We start from the raw sequence: 21,244 nt of genomic DNA, 5'->3' as shown, positions 1-21,244 counted from the left end.
GTGCCTAGCTGTGCCTTTTGGAATGTTGGGTAATTAAAAAGCCAGGTCTTCAGATTCTTGTGGAATTCAAGGAGAGAGGAGGAGGCTCTGAAGTGGAGTGGTAAGCCGTTCCATGCTTTAGGAGTGATGTTAGAGAACGCCCATCCTCCTGATATGGGTTTTTGTAAGCCTGGGGTGTGTGCGAAGAAGAGTCCTGCATGGCGGAAGTGTCTGGATGCTTGATGGAAAGAGATGCAACTGTTAAGGTAAGTGGGGCCTAAGTTGTTTAGTGAATTGAATGTGTGTTGAGGAGTTTGAAATGAGCACATTGAGTGGAGCTCCCTGTGGTCTAGCGTGACTTGCGGTCTGTTTATGAGTCTGGCTACCGAGTTCTGATTGGTTTGTAGTCTTTTAATAAGTTGCTTGGTGATCCCGGCATAGAGGGTGTTCCGTTAGTTCAACTTGCTGGAGACAAGAGTGTGAGTGACGGTTTTTCTGGTGTTGCTTGGAAGCCAATTGAAGATCTTCCTCATCATCTAGAGGGTGTGTGAGCAGGATGCAGTGACGTTGTTGACTTGTGCCGTCGTGTCCAGTTTGCTGCTGGTGATTACTCCGAGGTTCCTACCATGGGTGTTGGGTGTGGTGGTGGGTCTAAGTTCGGCTGACCATCAGTTGAAGTCCCTTGGTGAGGTCTTCTTGCCAAAAATCACTATTTCTGTCTTGTCAGTGTTGAGCTTGAGACAGTTGGCTTTCATACAGTTAACCACTTCGGTCATGCAGGCTGTGAACTTGTTTCTTGTGTTGGGGTCTTGTTCAAGAGAGGGAGTATGAGTTGGGTGTTATTGGCACAAGAGAGGCTGTTGATGTCATGTACGTGAATGCCATTAGCCAGAAGGATCATGTATGCATTTGAGAGGGTGGGGCTGAGCGGGAAACCTTGAGGAACTCCGCAGGTGAGTTTGTGGGCTTCCGAGGAGTAAAGTACGAGGCTGCTGGCTTGTGTTCTATCTGTTAAGAAGGAGTAGATCCAGCGAAGAGCTGGTCCTTGGATGCCAATCTTGGGAAGGTGTCTGATGAGGATTGGGTGAGAGACTGTGTCAAATGCTACAGAGAGGTCCAGGAGAATGGCTGCCATGTCTCCTTTGTCAAGGATCATGCAGACGTCATCTGTGGTGGCAGTGAGTGCTGTTTCTCTACTATGGTTGATGCTGAATCTCGACTGCGTGTCGTTGAGGAGCTATTGATTGCTGAGATGTTTTGAGGCACCGGTTGATTTGTTTTCCCTAAGACCTTCTAGGTCTGTAGTTGGAAAGTGTGTTGGGGCACAGTGGATGGTTTCTTGAGCAGGGGCATGATAGTGGCATGTTTCCAGGCATCTCGTGGTAGCGTCTTAGGGCTGATTTGAAGTTGTCTCTATCTGTTGTTCTTTGACTTGTTCTCCATTTGTACTCCAGTTGCTTACAGTGGCGTTTTCTTAGCCTGAGTTCCTCTGTGAACCAACTGACCTGTGGCTGAGCTCTTGGTTTTGGGTTGGAGGGGAGCAAGGCCATCGACGCATGTGGTTGGTTATCCAGCTGTTGAGGTTCGTGATGGCTTTTGGCAAGTTGCTGGTGTGCTCGGGCCGGTGTGCGGAGAGGGGAGAAGCCTGCTTCTCTTTGGTGATACTTTTCCACCTGCAGTGGGTAATTCCGGTGGTGCTAGGTCTGTGGTGGCTCAGAATGTGTATGCTGAATCAGACAGGAGGGTGGTTTGTCCTAGTCATACTTACTGGCTTGTTGACTGTGATGTTGCTGAGTGAGGAAAAGTTTGGTTCCAATACGTGTCGGGCGTGTGTGTGGGTTCTGTAATGTGCTGGGTGAGACTAAAGTTTCCAAGGTTTTCTAACTTGCATCGGTGCTGTATTCTAAGTGAAAGTTAAGGTCACTGAGGAGGATGAAGGTGCTGGCATGGATGCTCAGTAGTGTAACAAGATCTGTGATGTTACTTGCAAAATTGGCGCGTGGTCCTGGTGGTCTGTATGCGAGTGTTCCGCCCAAAGAGAAGATGGTTGTGATGCGCATCTTGAACGTGAAGTGTTCCATGTAGCTGGTGGGGGTGTCCATGTAGGTGGTGCAGCTGGTGCAGCTGATGGTATCTTTGAATATGAAGGCGGGCGCAGATGAGTGTTGTTGATTGTGACCATTTGGTTAGGTCTTCTTGTGGACATTGTCAAAGGCCAGACACGCATGACACTGAGAAAAAATTCATCAGGTCACCCCTTGTGGATTAGATTGTGCCAAAGCCCATGAGCTCTGGGATAACATGAGGAAATCGGTGCTGGAACACTCATTTCTGAAATGATTTCCCATCCCATAGGGGACCCAAAAGGGGGTTACCTGCAATCCTGGAGTAATTTTGCATCCCAGAATTAAAGACACCCACTGTATCACAGGTGTTAGTAATTTTGGTGGAAAGTGACTGTACGGAGATTATGCCTGAGGTTGAAATGTGGGCCTAACTTTATATAAGCGTTGGCTGAGACATTGAAAGTGACATTATATCAGTGATGTATAACACTAGTGGGCGCTATGTACAAGGGATGGGTGAGAGATTAACAATTGTATGACATACGCGAAGTGCAATATATGCAATACATGTAGACGAGCGGTGGTGAATGAGACAATAACAGTAACATTGCAAGCAGGAAGTATAATAAATATAGTAAATATATACAGGAGGTAATGTTGGATGAACCACTGACAGTGACAATACATGCTAGAACATGGGTACTCACAAACCTTCTTTCGGGGCCAAATTTACAGTGTTGTTTTTGGCTGAGGGCCTCACCAGTGGGGAAGGGGTTAGAGGGGGAGGGGGTGGCGCTAAAGCAAAAAAAAATTATGACCATGAGGTTGAACACAGGATTCTCTGCAGCAGACGTCTTCGTCCACTGAGCCACCAGACCCGGCATACACACATCTCTATATCTCTCTGTCTCCCTCTGTCTGTCTCCCTCTGTCTGTCGCCCTCTGTCTGTTGCCCTCCCTCTGTCGCCCTCCCTTTGTCGCCCTCCCTGTCACCCTCCTCCCTCTGTCTCCCTCTCTGTCTCCCTCTCTGTCTCCCTCTCTGTCTGTCTCTCTGTCTGCCTCTCTCTGTCTCCACCCTGACCCCCCTCCCCCTCTTCACTGGCCTCCGCGCTCCACCCCGCCCCGCCCCGCCCCCCTCTTCCGGGCCGCCTACCTAAGCTCCCTGCCCAGGGCCCCCATGATCCTAGAGCCGCCCCTGCGCCCTCCCTGTCGCCCTCCCTGTCTCCCTCTCTGTTTCCCTCTCTGTCTGCCTCTCTATCTCCCTCTCTCGGTCTCCCTCTCTCTGTCTCTCTCTCTCTGTCTCTCTCTGTCTCTCTCTCTCTGTCTCTCTCTGTCTCCCTCTCTCTGTCACCCACTCTCTGTCTCCCTCTCTCCCTCTCTCTGTCTCCCTCTCCCTTTCTCTGTCTCTGTCCCTCTGTCTCCGTCCCTCTGTCTCGTCCCTCTGTCTGCCTCCCTCTGTCTCCCTCCTTCTGTCTCCCTCCCTCTGTCTCCCTCTCTCCTCTGTCGCCCTCCTCCCTCTGTCTGTCTCCCTCTGCCGCCCTCCCTCTCTGTCTCCCTCTCTGTCTCCCTCTGTCGCCCTCCCTCTCTGTCTCCCTTTCTGTCTCCCTCTCTCTGTCTCCCTCTGTCTCTGCCCCCCTCTGTTTCCCTCCCTCTGTTTCCCTCCCTCTGTCTCCCTCCCTCTGTCTTCCTCCCTCTGTCTCCCTCTCTCTCTCTGTCTCCCTCCCTCCCTCTCTGTCTCCCTCCCTCTCTGTCTCCCACTCTCCCTCTCTCCCTCTCTGTCTCCCTCCCTGTCTCCCTCCCTCTCTGTCTCCCAAACTCTGTCTCCCTCCCTCTAAGTCTCCCTACCTCTGTCTCCCTCCCTCTGTCTCCCTCCCTGTCTCTCTCCCTGTCTCTCTGTCTCCCTCTGTCTCCCTCCCTCTCCCTCCGTCTCTCTCCTGTCTCCCTCCCTGTCTTCCTGTCTCCCTCCCTCTGTCTCCCTCTCCCTTCCTCCCTCTCTGCCTCCCTCTCTGCCTCCCTCTCTGCCTCCCTCTCCCTGTCTCCCTCTCTGTCTCTCTCTGTCTCCCTTCCGCTCCCTCCCTCTGTCACCCTCTGTCTCCCCCTGACTGCCTCTCTCTGTCTCCCTCTCTGTCTCCCTCTCTCTGCCACCCTTTGTCTCCCTCCCTCTGTCAACCTCTGTCTCCCCCTGACTGCCTCTCTCTGTCTCCCTCTCTGTCTCCCTCTCTCTGCCACCCTTTGTCTCCCTCCCTCTGTCAACCTCTGTCTCCCACTCCTTCCCTCCCTCTCCCTCCCTCTGTCATCTCACCCCGTGCGTGTGTCAACCCTCAGCCCGGCAGAGACAACTTCCCGGTGCACACACACAGCTGTACCCCAGTACTTCACAGGTCTTTAAAAGACCATTACATGTTAATCATGCTTTGTTGCTTGTATTTCACCTCTTAGCACCCCTCCACGCTGACAATCACTGGAATCCTCCGGCCCCCACAGAGCAGAGTCTCTCAGAGACGGGCTGCTGCAGCCCGCAGTGTTTGCTAACACTATTTAAATTTTTTTTTTTTAAAACACAGGTAGGATGTCTGCAAGGTCCGCGGGCCGCCAAGGAAGGTCATACATATACACAAGAGATAATGGTGCATGAGACATTAACAGTGACATTACATGCTAGAAGTATAGTATAACTCATACATATTCACAAGAGGTGTTGGTGTATGAGACATTAACAGTAACATTACATACGAGAAGTGTAACACTAGTATTAATAATGATATTATACATAAAAGGTGGAGTGGGTTCGGAATATCAAAGATTGAATATTGAAGGGAAACAATATCATGATGACCAGAATTTTGAGGGATAAAATACTGAGAGGTATTCTAGTCAATATGTTGTGACCCTTCAATATTCTGCCTTTGATATTTCCTGCCACAATTGTCAAAGGTGTGATACAAGTTCTACATATATACAAGGAGTGGAAGATACATTAACAGTGATATTACAAGGTGGAATTATAGAACAAGTCATATGCAAGAGTTGCATAGGAAGCATAATATTAGTAGTTGGCATATCCAAGGGATTGGTGAGACATTAAAATTGATTTACATGCAAGATGTATAATACTATCAATACATGCATACAGTAAGTGGAGAAGACTTAAATTGTGACATCACACGTGAGACCTATAATTCAGGGTGTATACTCAGTGCATAACATTCTAATTTTTATCCATTTTTAATATTAAAAGTCAAACTTGAGAAGAGATCGTTTTCCATCTGTATGCACTTGTAGAAAGCAGTAAAAAGCTAAGAAGCCTTAATTATACATTTTTATCTTCTTTGCGTTGTTTGTGTATAATTATGTTTCCCTTTACTGACAGTGTTTTCCCATTTTTTATTTACCCTTGATACCTACCTCTAGCACTCTCTGATTGATGGTTTATTTGTTTGTTTGTTTCTTAATTTTTATTTATGGGTTCCTCCTAGTCATCTCTTTACACCTTAACTTCAATATTCCATAACCTTTATCCTTTCAGTGAGCTTTTTTCTTAACTCTAAGAACTTTATTTGTTTCCTACTAGATTTGTTATCCAATCTTTTTAATGTCCCAAATTAATTACCCCAAGATGTTAGTACCCTGTGGGAATTAAGATTGGATTTTTGAGATTTATGGTCATTACCGAACCCCCACAATTTGTTCCTGGTGAATTTTGTTAGTTGAACCATTGAAAACTCTTTATTAGATGTGTTTACAACACCTACTAAATGTGCCACCTGCAATACTGGTATCTACTGTGTGTGAAAAATAACTTACATAATCTGGCCAACAACTAATTGGGGCCTTTGCAGGATACTATAAGGTGTGGAAGGGAAAGACAGTCAGATGTTTACAGAGCTGTCATCCGTGTAGAAGAGATGATGGGACAGGTAATTGTACTGTTTAGGTGCTGGTTAAGCAAACTAGTTTTCTTCATGCAAAATAAACTATGGGCACTCTCTAGGAACATGTTACCCTGTTGGGCCTTACCATTTCTTTGCTCAGTTTGGGGAACAGCGTTTACAACGCAACTTTTACCACGCACTACCTTTACCACGCAACTTTTACAACGCAAGCCGTTACAACGACTTGCGCTGGGGGGCGCTGTAGGATACGGAATAGTTTAATTTACTATCCAAAACATTCCCTACTATCCACGGCATCTGGAGTTGGAGTAGTAAATTAAACTATTCACTATCTAGCGCCCCCCAACGCAAGTCGTTGTAACGACTTGCGTTGTAAAAGTTGCGTGGTAAAGGCATCCGTTGTAAAAGCATGCGTAGTAACGACATACATCCCTCAGTTTTGCATGCTAGGGATGAACTTTACTCACTGAGTGGAAGCTTTTGGAGTCCTTTGAATTAGATGATGCTTCACCCTATGAAAGAGGAACCATACATTACCTGTGGTATATAGAATAGTCCCAAGAGGTTGGCCACTGCTGTGGACACCCCTGACCCGGTGGCCCCCACCACGGCTATGGTAGAAGGGATATGCTCCGAGCAGTTACAGAACTCATCCAAGTTCAAAGAGTCAATCTTGTTCTGAGCAACAAAACTTAGGGTGGCCTCCAGGGCTTTGGAAACAGTGTTGCAGGTGTCGAATATCCGGTACCCCAGGGTCATGTTGGGAAGAAGCGTTGTAGTGTTGTTTATCTCCTCAATGGCAAAGATCATAGCTTGGAGCCAGCGGAAACCTCTGAAGTTATACCTAAGAAACAAGAGGCAGACATCACAACTGTCAATATAAGAAGTTACATACTAGGAAAATGTGTTAGTCAGCACTCACTCTGCACAGAGACATATTTCATATAGTTTTATCCCAGTCACTCAAATACTGCCCTATTAACATCTGTGCATACATCCATTTTTATTTAACAAAAATGTAAGTGACGAATGCAAATGAAACTTTTTTAGCTTTTGAGTCCTTATCTCCAATGAAACCCACAAAGAATTATTGAGTTTGGAGGACTTATGAAGGATGCAGATACCTTTTTTAAAACTTGGATACCCTTATCCTTTCAGCCTGGACTTTCTGTTTTGCTCTGTGTGGAGGGAAGACAGACGTCCAACTCTCTCATGACAGGTTCCAATGAGATATATATATATCTATATATATATATATAGATATATATATATATTTCCAACAAACCCTCCTTTCCTTCAAGAAGGCTCACTGACACTGGCTGGGTTGTTTGAAATCTGCTTTAATGGTGAACAGCACGATGGCAAGCGGCTACCTAAGCCCAACGTTTCTGCTCATTCAAGCCTTGATCACGGGCGGTGCCTCTCTGTAACTTTGAACTGCCCACGTGATGTCTTTTCCTTTTATCAGCGCAGGCCGTATTCTCCCACAGAGTGCGTGAAGGTAAAATAAACAATTCCACAAGTGAACGCCAGCGTTTATGTATTCTAATGCTGAAATGCGCACACCTTTCGTAAGTATTTGCAGTCCTTCAGCGCATTTAATAAAGGTAACTTTCATGCCAGTTCATCGTTTTACATGTTGCACTCACTGCTTTTCCAAACACTTCCAGCTTGCAATTCGGACATAAGTCCTACTGCTCCCAACTCACCCCACTCTGCAACAGCGTCCTTGGGGGCAAGCAGGTCGGGCTCCAACGAATTTCAAAATGCCACAGTTGCCGAGCAAACCAAGCCCGAACCTTGAAGGGCGGCCAGTGAGTCTGGTGCACGGCTTCCAGTTTAGTAATTCCAACAAACCCTCCTTTCCTTCAAGAAGGCTCACTGACACTGGCTGGGTTGTTTGAAATCTGCTTTAATGGTGAACAGCACGATGGCAAGCGGCTACCTAAGCCCAACGTTTCTGCTCATTCAAGCCTTGATCACGGGCGGTGCCTCTCTGTAACTTTGAACTGCCCACGTGATGTCTTTTCCTTTTATCAGCGCAGGCCGTATTCTCCCACAGAGTGCGTGAAGGTAAAATAAACAATTCCACAAGTGAACGCCAGCGTTTATGTATTCTAATGCTGAAATGCGCACACCTTTCGTAAGTATTTGCAGTCCTTCAGCGCATTTAATAAAGGTAACTTTCATGCCAGTTCATCGTTTTACATGTTGCACTCACTGCTTTTCCAAACACTTCCAGCTTGCAATTCGGACATAAGTCCTACTGCTCCCAACTCACCCCACTCTGCAACAGCGTCCTTGGGGGCAAGCAGGTCGGGCTCCAACGAATTTCAAAATGCCACAGTTGCCGAGCAAACCAAGCCCGAACCTTGAAGGGCGGCCAGTGAGTCTGGTGCACGGCATCCAGTTTAGTAATTCCAACAAACCCTCCTTTCCTTCAAGAAGGCTCACTGACACTGGCTGGGTTGTTTGAAATCTGCTTTAATGGTGAACAGCACGATGGCAAGCGGCTACCTAAGCCCAACGTTTCTGCTCATTCAAGCCTTGATCACGGGCGGTGCCTCTCTGTAACTTTGAACTGCCCACGTGATGTCTTTTCCTTTTATCAGCGCAGGCCGTATTCTCCCACAGAGTGCGTGAAGGTAAAATAAACAATTCCACAAGTGAACGCCAGCGTTTATGTATTCTAATGCTGAAATGCGCACACCTTTCGTAAGTATTTGCAGTCCTTCAGCGCATTTAATAAAGGTAACTTTCATGCCAGTTCATCGTTTTACATGTTGCACTCACTGCTTTTCCAAACACTTCCAGCTTGCAATTCGGACATAAGTCCTACTGCTCCCAACTCACCCCACTCTGCAACAGCGTCCTTGGGGGCAAGCAGGTCGGGCTCCAACGAATTTCAAAATGCCACAGTTGCCGAGCAAACCAAGCCCGAACCTTGAAGGGCGGCCAGTGAGTCTGGTGCACGGCTTCCAGTTTAGTAATTCCAACAAACCCTCCTTTCCTTCAAGAAGGCTCACTGACACTGGCTGGGTTGTTTGAAATCTGCTTTAATGGTGAACAGCACGATGGCAAGCGGCTACCTAAGCCCAACGTTTCTGCTCATTCAAGCCTTGATCACGGGCGGTGCCTCTCTGTAACTTTGAACTGCCCACGTGATGTCTTTTCCTTTTATCAGCGCAGGCCGTATTCTCCCACAGAGTGCGTGAAGGTAAAATAAACAATTCCACAAGTGAACGCCAGCGTTTATGTATTCTAATGCTGAAATGCGCACACCTTTCGTAAGTATTTGCAGTCCTTCAGCGCATTTAATAAAGGTAACTTTCATGCCAGTTCATCGTTTTACATGTTGCACTCACTGCTTTTCCAAACACTTCCAGCTTGCAATTCGGACATAAGTCCTACTGCTCCCAACTCACCCCACTCTGCAACAGCGTCCTTGGGGGCAAGCAGGTCGGGCTCCAACGAATTTCAAAATGCCACAGTTGCCGAGCAAACCAAGCCCGAACCTTGAAGGGCGGCCAGTGAGTCTGGTGCACGGCTTCCAGTTTAGTAATTCCAACATACCCTCCTTTCCTTCAAGAAGGCTCACTGACACTGGCTGGGTTGTTTGAAATCTGCTTTAATGGTGAACAGCACGATGGCAAGCGGCTACCTAAGCCCAACGTTTCTGCTCATTCAAGCCTTGATCACGGGCGGTGCCTCTCTGTAACTTTGAACTGCCCACGTGATGTCTTTTCGAAGAATACGGCCTGCGCTGATAAAAGGAGGAAAGGAGGGTTTGTTGGAATTACTAAACTGGAAGCCGTGCACAAGACTCACTGGCCGCCCTTCAAGGTTCGGGCTTGGTTTGCTCGGCAACTGTGGCATTTTGAAATTCGTTGGAGCCCGACCTGCTTGCCCCCAAGGACGCTGTTGCAGAGTGGGGTGAGTTGGGAGCAGTAGGACTTATGTCCGAATTGCAAGCTGGAAGTGTTTGGAAAAGCAGTGAGTGCAACATGTAAAACGATGAACTGGCATGAAAGTTACCTTTATTTAATGCGCTGAAGGACTGCAAATACTTACGAAAGGTGTGCGCATTTCAGCATTAGAATACATAAACGCTGGCGTTCACTTGTGGAATTGTTTATTTTACCTTCACGCACTCTGTGGGAGAATACGGCCTGCGCTGATAAAAGGAAAAGACATCACGTGGGCAGTTCAAAGTTACAGAGAGGCACCGCCCGTGATCAAGGCTTGAATGAGCAGAAACGTTGGGCTTAGGTAGCCGCTTGCCATCGTGCTGTTCACCATTAAAGCAGATTAATATATATATATATATATATATATATATATATATATATATATATATATATATATATATATATATATATATATATATATATATATATATATATTACCTACTGGCGATAGCCAGTAGGTATATATAGTTAGGATTGTTTTCCATAGGGAAATCGCAACATTCTATTGGGAATAACTTTGGCGCCAGTTGAGGAATCTTCCTGAAATTTTCCTTAACTTTGCCTCGCGGTGCTCCGGTCCTTCCCTGAAAGTTTGGGGGGGATTCGTCAAGCGGGGGCCGAGATAAAAGGGGGGTCCCAAAACGTGTTTTCCCCATGTTAATTTCCATAGGGCGGTCAAACTCACTTTTAGCTCGAACGGCTGAATGGATTTTCACCAAACTTGGCAAAATTGTAGGGACTGGTAGCCCGATGTGCCTTTGCTATGTCTCAAGATATGTGCTCCAGTGGTTTTTACGAAAATTAACTTTGAAAAACTATATTTGGGCTACATTGGGCTATATATATGTTAGAGCCCAAATGTAGCCCAATGTAGCCCAATGTAGCCCAATGTAGCCCAAAGATGGCCACCAGAGACAAAAAAACAAATGTAGCCCAAATATCAGCCAGATGTAGCCCAACTATAGCCGAATGACAGAATGTCCCCGAGTGTTCTAAAGAACAACTAGAGCGCTAACAGTCTTACTTATGACAAAAGTATGGCACACCTGAAGTCATCTTGATTGGAATAAAGTGTTAACACTTAAAACATTTAATTTGCAAAGGAACAAAATGAGGGGGTTAATTTTGCCATAGAAATTATGATTAGTGCTGAAGAAAGAAAAATGAGGGCACATTTTGAGTGACTTCTCAAATCCTCTTATATTTCATTAAAAAAATTCTGATATGCAGTCTCCCAAGATGGCCACCAGAGACAAAAGAGCCTGTGCTTAAAAACTCTGTTAGCAAAGCAGGCATTTGAGATTTAAAAAACGTTTTAATATATAAAAACGTTATCCGCTAATAGAATTAGCATTTAAAAAACCTTGCGAATTCAATGAAAAAAACATAGGTTTCAGCCCTTATATAGTTAGGAATTAGCATTTAAAAAACCTTGCAAATTCACTGAAAAAACCATAGGTTTCAGGCCTTATATAGTTAGGAATTAGCAACATTCTATTGGGAATAACTTTGGCGCCGGTTGAGGAATCTTCCTGAAATTGTCCTTAACTTTGCCTCGCGGCGCTCCGGTCCTTCCCTGAAAGTTTGGAGGATATTCGTCAAGCGGGGGCCAAGATAAAAGGGGGGTCCCAAAACATGTTTTCCCCATGTTAATTTCCATAGGGCGGTCGAACTCACTTTTAGCTCGAACGGCTGAATGGATTTTCACCAAACTTGGCAAAATTGTAGGGACTGGTAGCCCGATGTGCCTTTGCTATGTCTCAAGATATGTGCTCCAGTGGTTTTTACGAAAATTAACTTTGAAAAACTATATTTGGGCTACATTGGGCTATATATATGTTAGAGCCCAAATGTAGCCCAATGTAGCCCAATGTAGCCCAAAGATGGCCACCAGAGACAAAAAAAAACAAATGTAGCCCAAATATCAGCCAGATGTAGCCCAACTATAGCCCAATGACAGAATGTCCCAGAGTGTTCTAAAGAACAACTAGAGCGCTAACAGTCTTACTTATGACAAAAGTATGGCACACCTGAAGTCATCTTGATTGGAATAAAGTGTTAACACTTAAAACATTTAATTTGCAAAGGAACAAAATGAGGGGGTTCATTTTGCCATAGAAATTATGATTAGTGCTGAAGAAAGAAAAATTAGGGCACATTTTGAGTGACTTCTCAAATCCTCTTATATTTCATAAAAAAAATTCCGATATGCAGTCTCCCAAGATGGCCACCAGAGACAAAAGAACCTGTGCTTAAAAACTCTGTTAGCAAAGCAGGCATTTGAGATTTAAAAAACATTTTAATATATAAAAACGTTATCCGCTAATAGAATTAGCATTTAAAAAACCTTGCGAATTCAATGAAAAAAACATAGGTTTCAGGCCTTATATAGTTAGGAATTCGCATTTAAAAAACCTTGCAAATTCACTGAAAAAGCCATAGGTTTCAGGCCTTATATAGTTAGGAATTAGCATTTAAAAAAACTTTGAAATTCACTGCTAAAACCATAGGTTTCAGGCCTTTTATAGTTAGGAATTAGCATTTAAAAAAACCTTGAAAATTCACTGAAAAAAACATAGGTTTCAGGCCTTATATAGTTAGGAATTAGCATTTAAAGAACCTTTGAAATTCACTGAAAAAACCATAGGTTTCAGGCCTTATATAGTTAGGAATTAGCATTTAAAAACCTTGCAAATTCACTGAAAAAACATAGGTTTCAGGCCTTATAGAGTTAGGAATTAGCATTTAAAAAACCTTGCAAATTCACTGAAAAAACCATAGGTTTCAGGAGTTATATAGTTAGGAATTAGCTTTTAAAAAACCTTTGAAATTCACTCAAAAAACTATAAGTTTTAGTGGTGTTATAGTTAGCTGGACATTTTACTCATACAAAACCATTGAAATTGCTCCTATATAGTTAGTTGTACTAACTATATTTCGCGCACTCGCAATCCACTGCTGATGATGTCACATATTAGATCATTCATGACATGGTCAGTGACATCACTGATGACATCTCAAATGACATCACTGATGACATCACTGATGACATCATCCACGTGACAATCACATACACCTTTTCATACACTATTACAATTTTTCATCACTCTTTGTAAAATACAGAGTATCATATTTAAATCCATTGTCACAGCAATACAAGTATCTAAAAATCCATTCAGTGATTCATAGATGTATACACACATCTAATCACTTACCTATGGATTCACTCATACATGCTATCAATGAACAATAGAACACTATCAAAAATACTTATACATCTATATCGACATTAAACAACAGCACGCATCCTATTCACATATGAAGTCATCCTACTCACTTACGCAAACAATGGATCATACTTACATATTTACTTAGCAAAACACTTATACAAACACCACTTCTTCTATTCATTTAGATAGTAAGTCATACTTAGTGAATTATAAAATAATTATTACAAGTATACAGTTATCCATACAGTCACTCACACAATCATTGTGTCTTATGTATACTTATTTATATACAACAACTGACACATACACTGCCTTTTATTTTTCTAGTTTGTTGGACCTGTACCATTGAGAAATATATTTGCTCATCACCACACCCATAAAGATATCCACTCACCCAAACAACTGTTAGAACATGTAGTTTTAACTTCATATATCTACTGAATCAACTATTCACACATCTTTGGACAGTCACACACCCCCCACCGAACCACACACACTTTCACACTCCCATACAAATACTCAGTTAACTAATCAATAACTAATATAGACTTTCACATAGCTAGTAACCAACTGTAGAATCAGTTTACACAACAACTGACAAAGTGATACAGATATTCACACAGTTTAGTCACTATCCACTATATTTAGTGAGACATTATAAATTGGTCAAGTAAACAGTCAATTACACTGCTACTAAATCCTCCATCCAAATATTTATTTATATATATCCACTTATTCTTCAATGCAAATTGCTATATATATAATGCATATTTAAATAACGAAGCAAACCACATTCACTGGATGATGTCATTAGTGATGTCATTTGAGATGTCATCAGTGATGTCACTGACCGTATCATGAATGATCTAATATGTGACATCATCAGCAGTGGATTGCGGGTGCGCGAAATATAGTTAGTACAACTAACTATATAGGAGCAATTTCAATGGTTTTGTGTGAGTAAAATGTCCAGCTAACTATAACACCACTAAAACTTATAGTTTTTTGAGTGAATTTCAAAGGTTCAGTGAATATATATATATATATATATATATATATATATATATATATATATTATATATATACTTATATATATATCTGCAAATACCTCGCAGCAGCGCTCCTTACAAAGAGACTCGAGGCAAGGACCAACTTTTTCTCAGCATTCTTTTATTCAGCCATTAGGTAGTGTGTCATGACGCGTTTCGGCCGTCCCAGCGGTTCAGGTGTATTTTCTCGCAATTATTGTTCTTTACAGTCTCTTAGTGAGTGCACACTTGTAAGGCTGGCTAATGTGCATTTTGGAACATCGTACCGTTTACAGGCTGAAAGTTCAGTTCTGACGGCTTTACAAGTGTGCACTCACTAAGAGACTGTAAAGAACAATAATTGCGAGAAAATACACCTGAACTATCTGCAAACTGGATTAATCGCTGGCACATTGAACTACATGCCCCATAATGCCATGGGCGCCAAACGGACACACCCATTAGGTAGGCATGTTAATAAAGTTCGTGAAGTAAAATGTGCTGGTTTCTTGTGTGCTGACTCGCCGCCCACGAAGAAGGGGCTGTGACCCTGAAACGCGTAGGCAAGCTGCAAAACAAACGCGCACTTCGTAAGCTGACTGCAAGGTTAAGCCGGAGGGCAGGACATCGTGTGTGACTCTCTAATGCAAGGGGCATTTGTGGTGAATATATATATATATATATATATATATATATATATATATATATATGATACACACTCGTCTCCAAATAACCAGCGTGCCCGTAGTCATCAGGTATCGCTGGTTGAAAAACGAAAGTTGACCCAGGCTGAGGTGAAAGGATATTTTTTATTTACATTTTCAGAATCGCCACCAGCATAACGTTTCGGCCTTCTCAGAGGCCTAGATCACATGTGTGGGTATATATATATATATATATATATATATATATATATATATATATAATATATATATATATATACACATATATATAATTTCGCTGCCACTTTGAACCTACTCACCTGAGACATTATCATAAGCACTACAAGAACTAGAATGCCGTTTGGACACGCCCACTGGGTGCAGGCTCTTTAATATGGAAGTGCACGCAAGGTTTTCAGTGTGAACAGCTGCCATTGATAAAGGGATGATGATCCCGAAACCGGTTTGGCAAGATGAAGGTGAGATGCCTGTGCCCGAATGCGTCTCCTGCTGCATCTGATCCTGAATGAAATGGATGCAAATTTTCCGACTGTGTTGCTGTTTCCCACTGAGGGCTCAACTGGAGTGTTGGGATGTTTGCGGCTCGAGTCCAGCCGCGGGGATCAAGCAAGCCTGTAATATTTATAATAAATAAATGATGATGAGTCCTTGTGTTGTTTTATCCAGGTTTATTCTTAGTATTCAAGAGTTAATATACAGGATATAAGCAAGAATATAATTAATTAAAGTCTAAGGTAGATCCCCACCGGGAGCAGCAGGTAGCTGCTCAGCCTCAGATATCATCAACTGTCATTTCAAACTTACACACTCAGCACTCTATGTGACATCATAGATCTATGCTGAGGTAATTTTAATCAACACTAAAAAAGGACATAAGTAAAGGAAAAGCAGAATGCAACACATCTTTCCCCTTGAATGAAACAAAACAATAAAATTAGCAGTAAGATTAGAAAAGATAAATATCAATAGGTGAAAGTATGAAGGAAGTAACGTAAATAGATAAGATAAAATATCAAAAGGTGGAAGTAAGAAGTGAAGTATAGTTACTTTCAAAATAACAAAAATTGACAATAGAAACAATAACAAAATTATAAAAGGTAAAACATTAAAAGGTGAAAGTATGAAAGTAAGTACATTCACCTTCAACATAACAAATCCATAAGAATGGAAATAACAAATCCATAAGAATGGAAATAGATGGATTTGGTAAAATACATATGAACTCCTCTAAAAACATTAGAGCATTTAAATGTTTCATAACATTGAAAAACATTAGAGCATTTAAATGATTCATATCAATGAAAAACATCTCTAAAATTGAACAACCATCGGCTCTTCAAACATCGAATCAATTATAGAGCACCCTGTTGCCCTTTAAACATCTAATATACTGAACCCCTGTGGTTCTATATATGAGCACCTTGTGGCTCTTTAATATTAAACCATGTGAACACCTCTTAAAATATCAGAGCACAAATGTGGTTCACATAATAAAACAGAACAATTAGGGCTTCTACAAATATTGAACAAATTGTGAACACCTCTTAAAATATCAGAGCACTAATGTGGTTCACATAATAAAATAGAGTAAAAGAGCTCCTACAAATATTGAACAAATTGTGAACACCTCTTAAAATATCAGAGCACTAATGTGGTTCACATAATAAAATAGAGCAATAGAGCTCCTACAAATATTGAACAAATTGTGAACACCTCTTAAAATATCAGAGCACTAATGTGGTTCACATAATAAAATAGAGTAAAAGAGCTCCTACAAATTTTGAACAAATTGAACACCTCTAAATTTATTAGAGCACATATGTAGTTCACATACTAAAATTAGAGCAAATGGGCTCTTACAAACATTGAATAATTTGAACACCTCTAAAAATCTTTAGAGTACATATGTGGTTCAACAAGCTTTAAAGCTCTTCAAAAATTGAAATTTTTTAAAATACGGTTTATCATCGGATGTAAACTGTAAACTCCCAATGCATCCTGCAAACGTACACATTTAATAATTCTTTAAATGTAATTGAATGCAACCAAAGTACGAATATATGAATGTCTGCAATCAATAGTTTAAATAAATTAAAACAGAGCACCTCAACCTATGTTGAGCATAAAATTGGCTCACTGTCTGCAATCAAAAATTTGAATAAATTAAAACAGAGCACCTCAACCTAAGTTGAACATCAAAAGTTTGAATAAATTAAAACAGAGCACCTCAACCTAAGTTGAGCATAAATTGGCTCACTTCATAAAATAAACTAAATCATCAATAACTGGAATATACACAAAATAAATTATCCATGCAAACTGTAGATGAGAATGTATAACTCTTAAAATTTGCATGTAACGTTAGGAAATACTGGAACTATCTCTAAACTGTCATACATTAAACAGATGAGTACACTGATGATCTAAATCGTGCACGTTATAACTCGTTCTTGAGCTGTGCACATCAGCGAAGTAGAGAGTTTCAATAGGTAACCATATAATTTTAAAGTACCTTTGGATTTTGGTTTTCATAAATTTATCAATTGTCAAACTCTGTTTCCGATCGATGTATGCATTTTTCCTCGGCATATTTTTTCCGACGATGATATCGGCAATGTGAAATTGAAAATGGCTGCCTTTGACGTATTGACGCTATGTTGCGTCGCGTGCGCTGTGCTGCGTAAGTAACGGTGATGACCTCAGCTGTTAGCTTGGACGGAGTGAACATGGAGGGTAATCCGTTGTCAAGGTGATGATCACGCTCCGTCATACTGTTCTGAAGACGATGTAGGTGCTCGAGCCTTGTACTCGTAAGTCGTTACTTTTTTAAGTGTAAGTAATTTGTGAAAATTCATCGTTATGCACGCAATATACGTCAGAAACATTGAATTTTGATACACCGCAAATGTCATTTACCCAAAATAAAACTGCACGATCTTATGCCGATGTCACATTTTCCCACACATGTCTCCTTAAGAAATGAAAACGTCATGTCCAATATGCCTCTTTGAATATGACAAATCAATTTGATCCACTTTGAAGATGAAGTTCAATTAAATAGTTCCAAAACAGTAACTGCCTCATGTTTTAACAACGAACATCACTCGAAGGCACACTTTCAAGTTCACTTCACACCGGAACTCGATATTTGTCCCCGGTTGAGGTGTGTTTCTTAGCCCTTTACAGGTATTTAAACTATTGATTGCAGACACTGGCGACGATTACGGAAGAAACTACGCGTGATGACACCGCAAAAGGAATTGAAATGAACTACATGAACTTCATACCAACCAATTGATTTCCCCACCGGTGTCAACAACATCTGACAGCCATAAGTAAGTACAGGGTTGGTATGAGCGTGAGACAAGCTGAAATATTCCGAATATTTGGGTGTTTAAATTGCCACCTACAATGTTAAAAATGATCTTGAACGAACTAATTTGCCACTACTTGGATCGATTTTACTAATTCTAGCACTTCGCGTAAAGGGCTAAGAAACACACCTCAACCGGGGACAAATATCGAGTTCCAGTGTGAAGTGAACTTGAAAGTGTGCCTTCGAGTGATGTTCGTTGTTAAAACATAAGGCAGTTACTGTTTTGGAACTATTTAATTGAACTTCATCTTCAAAGTGGATCAAATTGATTTGTCATATTCAAAGAGGCATATTGGACATGACGTTTTCATTTCTTAAGGAGACATGTGTGGGAAAATGTGACATCGGCATAAGATCGTGCAGTTTTATTTTGGGTAAATGACATTTGCGGTGTATCAAAATTCAATGTTTCTGACGTATATTGCGTGCATAACGATGAATTTTCACAAATTACTTACATTTAAAAAAGTAACGACTTACGAGTACAAGGCTCGAGCACCTACATCGTCTTCAGAACAGTATGACGGAGCGTGATCATCACCTTGACAACGGATTACCCTCCATGTTCACTCCGTCCAAGCTAACAGCTGAGGTCATCACCGTTACTTACGCAGCACAGCGCACGCGACGCAACATAGCGTCAATACGTCAAAGGCAGCCATTTTCAATGTCACATTGCCGATATCATCGTCGGAAAAAATATGCCGAGGAAAAATGCATACATCGATCGGAAACAGAGTTTGACAATTGATAAATTTATGAAAACCAAAATCCAAAGGTACTTTAAAATTATATAGTTACCTATTGAAACTCTCTACTTCGCTGATGTGCACAGCTCAAGAACGAGTTATAACGTGCACGATTTAGATCATCAGTGTACTCATCTGTTTAATGTATGACAGTTTAGAGATAGTTCCAGTATTTCCTAACGTTACATGCAAATTTTAAGAGTTATACATTCTCATCTACAGTTTGCATGGATAATTTATTTTGTGTATATTCCAGTTATTGATGATTTAGTTTATTTTATGAAGTGAGCCAATTTATGCTCAACTTAGGTTGAGGTGCTCTGTTTTAATTTATTCAAACTTTTGATGTTCAACTTAGGTTGAGGTGCTCTGTTTTAATTTATTCAAATTTTTGATTGCAGACAGTGAGCCAATTTTATGCTCAACATAGGTTGAGGTGCTCTGTTTTAATTTATTTAAACTATTGATTGCAGACATTCATATATTCGTACTTTGGTTGCATTCAATTACATTTAAAGAATTATTAAATGTGTACGTTTGCAGGATGCATTGGGAGTTTACAGTTTACATCCGATGATAAACCGTATTTTAAAAAATTTCAATTTTTGAAGAGCTTTAAAGCTTGTTGAACCACATATGTACTCTAAAGATTTTTAGAGGTGTTCAAATTATTCAATGTTTGTAAGAGCCCATTTGCTCTAATTTTAGTATGTGAACTACATATGTGCTCTAATAAATTTAGAGGTGTTCAATTTGTTCAAAATTTGTAGGAGCTCTTTTACTCTATTTTATTATGTGAACCACATTAGTGCTCTGATATTTTAAGAGGTGTTCACAATTTGTTCAATATTTGTAGGAGCTCTATTGCTCTATTTTATTATGTGAACCACATTAGTGCTCTGATATTTTAAGAGGTGTTCACAATTTGTTCAATATTTGTAGGAGCTCTTTTACTCTATTTTATTATGTGAACCACATTAGTGCTCTGATATTTTAAGAGGTGTTCACAATTTGTTCAATATTTGTAGAAGCCCTAATTGTTCTGTTTTATTATGTGAACCACATTTGTGCTCTGATATTTTAAGAGGTGTTCACATGGTTTAATATTAAAGAGCCACAAGGTGCTCATATATAGAACCACAGGGGTTCAGTATATTAGATGTTTAAAGGGCAACAGGGTGCTCTATAATTGATTCGATGTTTGAAGAGCCGATGGTTGTTCAATTTTAGAGATGTTTTTCATTGATATGAATCATTTAAATGCTCTAATGTTTTTCAATGTTATGAAACATTTAAATGCTCTAATGTTTTTAGAGGAGTTCATATGTATTTTACCAAATCCATCTATTTCCATTCTTATGGATTTGTTATTTCCATTCTTATGGATTTGTTATGTTGTAGGTGAATGTACTTACTTTCATACTTTCACCTTTTAATGTTTTACCTTTTATAATTTTGTTATTGTTTCTATTGTCAATTTTTGTTATTTTGAAAGTAACTATACTTCACTTCTTACTTCCACCTTTTGATATTTTATCTTATCTATTTACGTTACTTCCTTTCATACTTTCACCTATTGATATTTATCTTTTCTAATCTTACTGCTAATTTTATTGTTTTGTTTCATTCAAAGGGAAAGATGTGTTGCATTCTGCTTTTCCTTTACTTATGTCCTTTTTTAGTGTTGATTAAAATTACCTCAGCATAGATCTATGATGTCACATAGAGTGCTGAGTGTGTAAGTTTGAAATGAGTTGATTATATCTGAGGCTGAGCAGCTACCTGCTGCTCCCGGTGGGGATCTACCTTAGACTTTTTAGTGTTGATTAAAATTACCTCAGCATAGATCTATGATGTCACATAGAGTGCTGAGTGTGTAAGTTTGAAATGAGAGTTGATTATATCTGAGGCTGAGTAGCTACCTGCTGCTCCCGGTGGGGATCTACATTAGACTTTAATTAATTATATTCTTGCTTATATCCTGTATAATAACTCTTGAATACTAAGAATAAATTTGGATAAAGCAACACAAGGAACCATCATCATTTATTTATTATAAATATTACACTGGCGACGATTACGGAAGAAACTACGCGTGATGACACTGCAAAAGGAATTGAAATGAACTACATGAACTTCATACCAACCAATTGATTTCCCCACCGGTGTCAACAACATCTGACAGCCATAAGTAGGTACAGGGTTGGTATGAGCGTGAGACAAGCTGAAATATTCCGAATATTTGGGTGTTTAAATTGCCACCTACAATGTT

At 41.0% G+C, this 21,244-nt stretch overlaps 1 protein-coding gene across 1 annotated transcript in view; it reads right to left on the bottom strand.

Annotated features, from left to right (window-relative positions):
• The window catches only part of CASR (calcium sensing receptor), a 282,126-nt gene that overhangs the window by 92,935 nt on the left and 167,947 nt on the right, over window positions 1–21,244 (bottom strand). Inside the window, exon 3 of the mRNA XM_078656628.1 lies at window positions 6,476–6,782. Coding sequence (XP_078512754.1) covers window positions 6,476–6,782 — 307 coding nt within the window. The remainder of the gene's footprint in view (window positions 1–6,475; window positions 6,783–21,244) is intronic.

Source organism: Lissotriton helveticus, chromosome 8, assembly GCF_964261635.1.
Source record: "Lissotriton helveticus chromosome 8, aLisHel1.1, whole genome shotgun sequence".
Taxonomy (NCBI): Eukaryota; Metazoa; Chordata; class Amphibia; order Caudata; family Salamandridae; genus Lissotriton; species Lissotriton helveticus.
Note: the sequence above shows the minus strand (reverse complement) of the source record. Positions and strands in the feature narration are given on the sequence as shown.